General features: G+C 42.5%; 1 protein-coding gene across 3 annotated transcripts in view; it reads left to right on the forward strand.

Annotated features, from left to right (window-relative positions):
• Nucleotides 1-9,588, forward strand: part of plcb4b (phospholipase C, beta 4b) — a 120,600-nt gene that overhangs the window by 99,524 nt on the left and 11,488 nt on the right. For all 3 annotated transcript variants that reach the window (XM_080018989.1, XM_080018990.1, XM_080018991.1), the window contains 6 exons: nucleotides 56-220; nucleotides 4,298-4,502; nucleotides 7,048-7,136; nucleotides 7,225-7,381; nucleotides 7,525-7,577; nucleotides 9,294-9,359. In XM_080018989.1, coding sequence (XP_079875115.1) covers nucleotides 56-220; nucleotides 4,298-4,502; nucleotides 7,048-7,136; nucleotides 7,225-7,381; nucleotides 7,525-7,577; nucleotides 9,294-9,359 — 735 coding nt within the window. The remainder of the gene's footprint in view (nucleotides 1-55; nucleotides 221-4,297; nucleotides 4,503-7,047; nucleotides 7,137-7,224; nucleotides 7,382-7,524; nucleotides 7,578-9,293; nucleotides 9,360-9,588) is intronic.

Below are 9,588 nucleotides of genomic sequence, written 5' to 3' on the forward strand. Positions count from 1 at the left end.
ATATTACTTTCTACTGTTTGCTTTGTACTCTTCCTGCCCTCCTCTCCTCGTTCAGGTGTTCTCCGGCCAGTTCCTGTCAGATAAGAAGATCGGTACATACGTGGAGGTGGACATGTACGGACTTCCCACTGACACCATCCGCAAGGAGTTCCGCACGCGCATGGTGATGAACAACGGCCTGAACCCGGCGTACAACGAGGAGCCCTTCGTATTCCGGAAGGTGTGTGTGTGTGTGTGTGTGTGTGTGTGTGTGTGTGTGTGTGTGTGTGTGTGTGTGTGTGTGTGTGTGTGTGTGTGTGTGTGTGTGTGTGTGTGTGTGTCTGGTTCTGGGTCCATTGATTGAGGCTTAAAAAAAAGTATTTATTTTGAAGTGTACCAAAATTTTGTGCTGCCCTTTTATTTTGAAACCCTGTCTACAACTACAAACATTCAACATGGTTCTTTTTTTCTGCAATTTACAAGATATATTTAGCTTGGGACTCTGAATCTAAATATATTTTCCCCAAAAAATATACATAAATATACACAAATATACATGTAAAAAATTCTGCGGATCCCCTGCAATTCTTTTCAAGGTCTAAGGGGCTGGAGACCCCAGTTTGGGAACCCCCAGTACAGAAGAGAAGAAGAAAAAGTTTGTCAGAAGAATCTTTGTTTGTCACACGGCACACACATCACAACACATGCACTCATGCGATGATGGTGATCAACACACACACACACACACACACACATGCTTCAAATGGTGGCCGGTGAAAGTTGTTCTCTGCTTTTCTCCCATCCTGACTTGTCCTTCCTCTGGGGGGCAGCCAGGAGAAGTGGGTGGCATTCAGCGACGCGTCCAGGGACCAATTGCAAGTGTCCATCACTGGTCAGACGACGATGTTCTGCAGGTTTTTGGTGTGGGTACTTACTGATGTTATAAGGAGGAAACCCCGTGTGAGCACGGGGACAACATGCAAACTCCATACAGAAAGGCCCCTAATCAGGTAATAACACACCAGAGCGCAGTGCCAACAGCGCCCCAGGCAGGAATTGAACCAAGGACCTTCTTTCTGCAATGCACTGTGCCACCGTACCCGCCGAGTGTAAGGAAACAAAGGTGTAGAGGCATGAGCCTGGCCGGGTGTGCTCGGTGCGGGGCTCCCCATATGGTCTCCTTCGGTGGGGGGTGGACTCCTGTCGTTGCACGGGGTTGCCTGGGTTCCTGTCCTCTGGCACTCTCTGTGTGCAAGGCGCCTGTCGCTGGGGGGTGGCGGACTGTGGGTGGGGGGGCCGTCTGCCACCTTCTGTTCTGTGGTCTGCATGCATGGCGGCCAGGTGCTGACCAGGGGCCTGATGGGGCCATGGAGTTGCCGCTCTGTGCCCTTGGCTGGTCGCTCAGGGGTGGATTCGGGGCCCTTTCTGCTGCTTGGAGGCGCCACAACATAATACCGACCTTATACACAAGAACCAATTGGGATATGTCCTGTACACTCACTGGTGGACACATCTCACACACACACACACACACACACACACACACACACACACACACACACACACACACACACACATACAGGCAGTCTCATCACAGGCACACACACACCACCAACACCTGCTTTGAACACAAACTAACATCCTCCTGGTTACACCGCTCTCTTTTTCTTCCTCATTTACTGCCATAACTATGACAGGAAGATGCCACGTGCCCAATTGTTGTTCCAGTTTTCCTGGACTTAATTAACTCTGTTTTTCCATGTACATGTTGTTTGATTAGTCTATTTGGTTGGTTTATTTGTCTCACCCATGGTGAATCTCCCCCTCATGGAGTAGTGATTAGTTGTTTATAGACCCAAACCTGGTAAAATAGTTCACCAAACAGGGGGGTTGGTGGTGGATCTGTATTACCAAAAACTGTGCTCTTGTCATTCTACAGGTCATCCACAGGACAGAATTATTGCAGCAGTTCTTGATGATTTCAGAGTTAATAAAGAGTTGCATTGCAGGTTGAGAAGTTGAACTCGACTTGCAGACTAACTCTGTCCTAGATGCAATAGCATACAAATACTCTGTGTTGTATTCCCAGCCTGCTGACAGCACAGGTAAAAAAAAAGAAACAGAAATTGGGATGAAGTCACGTGAAACTAAGAAATAGAAAGGGGGGAATTAGAGGCAAACAAGGAAAGCAAAGGAGAAAATTCTGCATTTTTGTAAAACAGAAAAATAATAAATGATAATTATGAATGAAAGTCGAGCCCTGAGATCAGTGGAGGGATATGAGCCAAAAATAGAGTTGGATGTGATTAGTAGTAGAGGCGTGTGTGTGTGTCTGTCTGTGTGTGTGTGTGTGTGTGTGTGTGTGTGTGTGTGTGTGTGTGTGTGTGTGTGTGTGTGTGTGTGTGTGTGTGTGTGTGTGTGCGCGCGCGCGCGCACCCGCTCAGACAAGGAAGTGAGTAATGATTAAGAATGGATAGACTGAGGAAGACGGAAGAATGGACTGATAAATAGATAGATAAATAAAGAGGGAAGAAAGGATGAATAGAGATAAAGGGAAGAATGGATAGAGGAAGTGGGAAGAAAGGATGGATAGTTAGACAAGAGGAAGAGATAAGAAATGATGGAGAGATAGAGAGGAAGGGGGGAAGAAAAGATAGATGGAAGAGGGAAGAAAGAGGATATATAGAGAGGAAGAGACAATTAAGGATGGATAGATAGATAGATAGATAGATAGATAGATAGATAGATAGATAGATAGATAGATAGATAGATAGATTTAGGAAGAAGGAAGAGGAGAGAGATGAGCAGGATGAAAAAGCATAGAGAGGGAGAAAATGGAGTTAAGATGGATCGGAAGACAGAAGAGCGTGTGTGTGGGTGTGTGTGTGTGTGTGTGTGCGCGTGTGTGCGTGCGCGTGTGTGTGTGTGAGAAATAGTGCTGCTCTCAGCAGAATGAGGAGTCTCTCAACCATGACTGTGACTCCGGCTCCCTAAAACACACCATCAATCAAACGCTGCCGCAGTGCCGCACACACACATACTTTACAAGATCTCACACAATTGTACAGCGTTATCCAGGGAGGGCATCACAGAACAGAGCTTCCTGGCGCACATGTATACACACACACACACACACACACACACACACACTAAATGCTAGATGTTTAGACAGGCATGCTCACACACAGCTGTCCAAATGACTCAACGTGTACAGTAACACAAGCAACACTCAGACAAGGTCCATTTGCACACACACACACACTCCCGACACCTCCACCCATCATCCTCGCTCGGCCTTATCTCCTACCTCCACTTTTTCTAAGTTATTAATCATTCTCCTCCCTCCTCTGCGTGGCCCCCGTGCACTTATCTCCGCACATGAGGCCGTTTTTAACTCGTATAACCACCCCTCCCCACACACGCACGCACACGCACACACGCTCCCTGGGTGTCGGGCATCAGATCGACTGTTGTGCTCCGCTATCGCTGCTGCTGCTTGCTGGTATCTGTGGGAGCGTCAGATAGCTCCTGACCTTCCTTCTGAACCACGCCGCTCCTCTGGAAGAAAGATTTCACCAACCAGCGTCATAAAAAGCAAAAACTACCCAGAATTCCCTCTGCAGGGGTTGATGACGTAAAAAGCCGGCTTCACACCAAATCCGGAAAACCCCTCAAACCGTTGGAATCGCCCCCTCTAGTGTCCGTCGCACTGCATGTGTGTGTAAAAGTTTGTAAATTGCATCACAAGATCACTATTTCTATTTTATCACATTCTTTCCCTGTCTTGATTTCCTTCATTTACTATATTGATCCATTCACTCTCTCTGTTTTTACCCGATTCTGCCGGTTCTGTAGTTTCTACACTTTACTTTGCTACACATGTTGGAAAGAGTCGCCACCTGAAACATACCTAACCTACATAATCAATTCATAATAAAATGTGTTATTACGTAATGAAATTCAAATTTATTTGATTTTGGAAAGTTGTTATGAAATCCAGCGCCATTACATAATGCATTGTTACACTTCCATAGGGTGTATTTACTGTCTACAGTATGCTGTACCCCAGGATGTATTGATGTTTATTTGTTGTTTTTTGCTTTTGTTTCTTTTTCTTTTGTTGTTTCAACCATTACTTAACACATTTATAACCAAACTTATATTCAGACGGTGCCTTTTGAAAAATAACAGAAACAAAGCATACTGTCTAAATCTGAAATGTAATTTGTGATCTTTTGACGAGTTGAAGAAAAAAAACAAAACACATTGTCCTTCCATTAATTTTGGCTCCATTCCATCCCCCCCCATGGTCCACCAGGTGATTCTTCCGGACCTGGCCGTGCTCCGCATCGCGGTGTACGACGACAACAACAAGCTGATCGGGCAGCGCATCCTGCCACTGGACGGGCTGCAGGCGGGCTACCGACACATCTCCCTGCGCAACGAGGGCAACAAGCCGCTGTCGCTGCCCACTGTCTTCTGCCAGATCATCCTCAAGACCTATGTGCCCGACGGCTTCGGAGGTCAGTCACCTGCACTACAACATGTTCACATACTTTTATTGTTAGTTTTATTTTAGTGCAAGAACATACATATACATACAACAACCCCTGCCTCCAACAAAATAAATCATAAAAATGAAAAGAATATAAAAATGTCTATATGTGTATGTATATATATAAAAAATTGACCAAGAAATTAACATAAAAATTATAAGGAAAAAAAACATTAAACAAACAAAAAAAACTGAAAAGACAGAAACCAAAGATTATATCATGGATTTAAGCATGCATCAAGAGAGAAGAGAAGCTGATGTTTTATTTGTTTTATTGTGGGAGATGATTTAGTCCAAACTTCCAAAAACTTGTCTATACTACTTGTTATGAAGATGACAGTGAAACTCGGATCAACACAGTCATTGCGCCACATTCTCTAGTGGTGCTAAGGTCTTGTAAATGAAATAATGGTGAAGTTCGACTATTTATCATTTTGCTGGGGACCCTTTGGAACCTCTTGAGGGACCCCTGGAGGGATGCTCAACCCCACGTTGAGAACCACTGGTCTCAACTTGCAATTAAAATGTGTTTATTGGAAGAAGTGACGTTTCGGTTAATGGACAAATGTACAAATGTACAATATAATAATAGTATTTTCATTGAAAGCTTAGATGGTCTCGTATTTTTGAATTGTTTTGGGGACTTCCAGCGCACACACACAAATAAATACACACCAGTTTATCACCGTATTCAGTTTATTCAGGGCTGATGATGAGGAGGCTGTTGTAGCCTTTTGGGAGCAGAGAAAATAAAAAGGAAAACAGAAGAGCCCTAGATTTTCACCCCCTGCATTCCCCCTTCTCTCTCTCTCTCTCTCTCTCTCCATCCCTCTCGCTCTCTCTCTCCTTCCTTCTAACGGCTTCTCACCCTCCGGTGTGAACATTTAGAGTAATGGCACAGAGCAAATGATGATGTGCTGTGAGACAGAGGCAGGGACGGAGCAGCTCGTCGTTAAACAAAGCCAAGGGGCTCAGTCCAAGAAAACCACAAGACACCACTATCAGCTTTGTTCTGAACCGCTGGCTTCCTGACAGTAAACACAGCGCGGCTCGTCGCAGCCTTTAAAGGAAACATCGCGCTTATAGAAAAAAAGGCTTTGATTCTTTTGTGGAGGGAAAAGAAAAAACAATCTTTGTGTGTCCACAACTTAATAGATTGAAACGACGATAAATTGAGTATTGTTTGATCTGTGCCACCGCAAACAAAATACAACTATAATTCATGTGTTTGGATCAGTGGTTTTCAATCAGGGGTCCCCCAGAGAGTCCTTAAGAAGAAGAAAGAAGAAACAGTCTTTATTTATCACGCAACACACCACACTACAACACATGCTTGCACACACACACACATGCACATGCTTTGATGGTGGCCGGTGAAATGGATTCTCTGCTTTCGACCCATCCTGGCTTGTCCTTCCTCTGGGGGCTCAGCCAGGAGTCCTTCAAGAGGTTAAAGGAGGTCCTCAGTAAAATTATTAATAGTTTAATTTCATTTACAAAACATTAGCACCATTAGAGAATGTACAATAATGACTGTTTTGATCCTATAGACAGATACGAAGGTTTGGATTAAATGATATGTAACAATAAATATCTTCTCAAATGGGGCTCCCAGAGACTCAATCTTCATCATATGGGGTCCGTGGCCTAAAGGGGCTTTCACATAGGTAATGCTGCGCCCACTGGTGTGTATTGGTTGCTTCGTGCAGGATCTGCGCTGAGCAAAGTGGTGTGCGGAGGTCCTCGCCGCCTTGAACTTTTGCTTGGAGTAGCAAGCCACGCTATGATGTAATCCCCGCTGGGCCGATAGGAATAAGAGGTGAAGCAAACAGGAAGTATGCAATATGGAGGAGAAACTGATTTTAACGGTGCCTAAATTCATCAGAGCTCTACAACCCGTCCTTACAGGTTAATCGGGACCTGGAAACAGGTTTCCTACCAAGTGGGCAGACCAGCAGTGGTGATAAGCGATATATGACCAATGGCTAATAAATATTACCTACAAGACATGATCATGACTATTCCCTGTTATTAAAATAAGATCTGAAGACATAATATTGTAATTAAATATTGTAATATAATTAATGTAATAGTTCCTACAGGCCTACTGAAGTTAAAATAATAATACCATAAACAATATTTCTGTTGTCTAAGTTATGACAGCGGTCCCAAATGCGTGCACTACACTGAGCACAGCGCACACCGCGCCCTGTATGAAAGCCCCTTAATGCTTATCAAATAGAGGGTCCTTGATGCGAAAAAGTTTGAGAATCACTGGTTTACATAATTTGAAACCATTAGAGAAGGAACTTGATTGGTTGAGGGATAACATGCTAAAACTGGAAAGATGTTTTCCAAGCAAGGTATGGAACTATGGGTGTGGATCAATGATAGGTGACGGCTCTCTTATCAATTTCTCCAGGATGTGATCTGGACAAGGAGGAATCTCTTTGTGTTGACTGGACGTATCACAAACAAGTGTGAAAATAAGTCTTCTCTGGTGTTTTCTTCAGCTATCGTGGACGCCCTGTCAGACCCAAAGAAGTTCTTGACCATCGCGGAAAAGAGAGCGGACCAGATGAAGGCCCTAGGCATCGACACGGTACAATCTGTGCAAAACCAATTTTTCTACCTTAGCTTTAAATTGATTCCAACCTTTTTAACTTTTCGTATTTTTCGTTGACATAAAGAACGACATCGCGGACGTCCCCAGCGGCAGCTCCAAGAACGACAAGAAGGGAAAGGGGAAAGGAGACACGGTGAAGACCAGCGTCACGCCGCAGGCCAGCTCCGACATGGCCCAGACCTCCAACGCTGCCCAGAATAACACCACAGAAGCCAAGAAAGGTACGCGCGCATACACACAAACACACACACACACACACACACACACACACACACACACACACATACACATACACACACACACACATACTGCCATATTATTCAACGTGGTGCTTATGCTTGATTATCTGAATCTCTTGTTCCAGATACTTCCGCACTTGTGCCTAACGTTAGCATCGACGACCTGAAACAGATGAAGGTTCGTACTCTCTCTCTCTCTTTATCGCTGTCCTGATTATATGACATAACAATTGATTTGAGGTTACGAAGTGCTTCACAGACTTAAAATACGCAGATATAAGACTATTGTGTGAAACAAAAATTCAAATAAAATGTGACCCACCACATGCTGACCCAGCGCATTTTGCTGCACCATACTTTGGCTGGATGTAAAAAACATTGGAAATTCCTTTTTTGGTCCAAAATGGGATTATAGCAGATTCATATTCCTCACGTTTTCTATCTCTCAAAGTATTTTCAAAACTGAGATTTAATTTCTAAATATTGAATAAATAATAAAAATAGAGGCTCCTTAACAAAACAAAAGCAAAACAGCGGTAAACATGCAGATCAAGATCATCCCGTGATATTCTGAGTGATGTAAAGTCAGGATGTCAAACCATTTTGATTAAAAGGGTTATAAATTCATGTGGTAAAAAACTGATGCGCTGACGCTGGCTCAGAGGACACGGAGAAGAAGAGCTGACGTCACTTCCGTAAGCAATGTTTTAACGTAACAATACAGAAGCTCAATTATATCTCCCAACTGGCAGCGGCTGGCTGGGAGGATCCCTCCATTTGCATTCTGGGAATTGTTGTTGTCCGTTGATAGGTTTTTGTGCGCAATCTAAAATGGGCCACTTTCTTAAAACTATCATTGTTATAATACACTGAAGGCAGGAAATGGGAACGTTTCAAAGTTGCAGAATAATTGAGGGGTTATGCTATTATTGAAAATAAATTATAGAACTCCAATCGCAATTGTGGTGCCGCCCCTTGCAGCCACCTGCGCGAGCGCCTCGTGTCGGTTACGCACAATTTAGTATTTTTAGCATTTTTCGAGCTTATTGTGCGTAATCACCGGGTGTCATGACATTTCACTGCATATATGTATGAATCTAGCGAGCATGAACTTGAAATGAAAAAGAATCAAAAATAAATTACTTAAACTTAAAATGAAAGGATTTTCTTGAATTATGCATTTTACAATATTGTTATAAATTAATAATTTAAATATTATTTCATAAAAACACATTCAGCATTATCTCATTGAAGGAGTACAGCACTATCCATTTAAAGCATTTAAAGTTTATGTAACCATTTCACCACTAGTTGTGTTTTTGTGTATTTTGTGCTGCAAAAGTCTGGAAATGCTAACCTAAAAGCCTGATTTTTCAAATTGTTAATCTTTAATAAGTCATAGCTTCCTAAATATTTGCTTGATTCTCAGGTGATACCTTGTTTTGAAGCTCTGATTCTACACTTTCATATTATGTGCAAAAAAATGTTAAATGTCAAATTTTGAAATGTTACCCTAAAGTAGACAGTGGGTCACAAATGCAGATGGTCAAGAACGTTTAAGAAATCAATTGGAATAGTGAGAAAAATAACTAAAACCACTTGAATATTGAAAGTTATGTAAAAATTAGATAAAATAAAGTAGAAAGTGACAATAACTATACACTTAATTCAAGTTCAACCCTTAAAACTAGGCATTAAAATAAAGATTTTGATTTGAGCACATTCAACAATCTGCATTGTTAATCTAGAACTCTGTGTACAATGGGTCATTTGTTGCTAATGCTCATCCAAAAAGTGCTCCAAATCTTGTAATCAATGTACTGGGGCATCCATCAACTGCCTGTTTAATTTGACCTTAATCTCTTTCTGTTTGTTCTGTTTTTCCCTCCTGCAGACGTATGTGAAGTTGATGAAGAAGCAACAGAAGGAACTAAACACTTTAAAGAAGAAACATTCAAAGGTGCGTCATTGTTCTTATTGGTCCTCCAAAGTAAACAAGGGGAGAGAGGATGTTCTACTTTTCATCCCCAACGTACTTCGCCGTGTATTTATATATAATAGAATACACTACTGGCATTTCGCCCCAACAATTAATCAAGTTTTATCTTATATTCAGGGTTCGTACCAGGTCGTTGAGGTGCTTGAAGTGCTTGAATTTTGTCCTTAGAAATTTAAGAACCGGAATAACT

This window comes from Zeus faber, assembly GCF_960531495.2.
Source record: "Zeus faber genome assembly, chromosome: 2".
In the NCBI taxonomy this organism is placed as follows: Eukaryota; Metazoa; Chordata; class Actinopteri; order Zeiformes; family Zeidae; genus Zeus; species Zeus faber.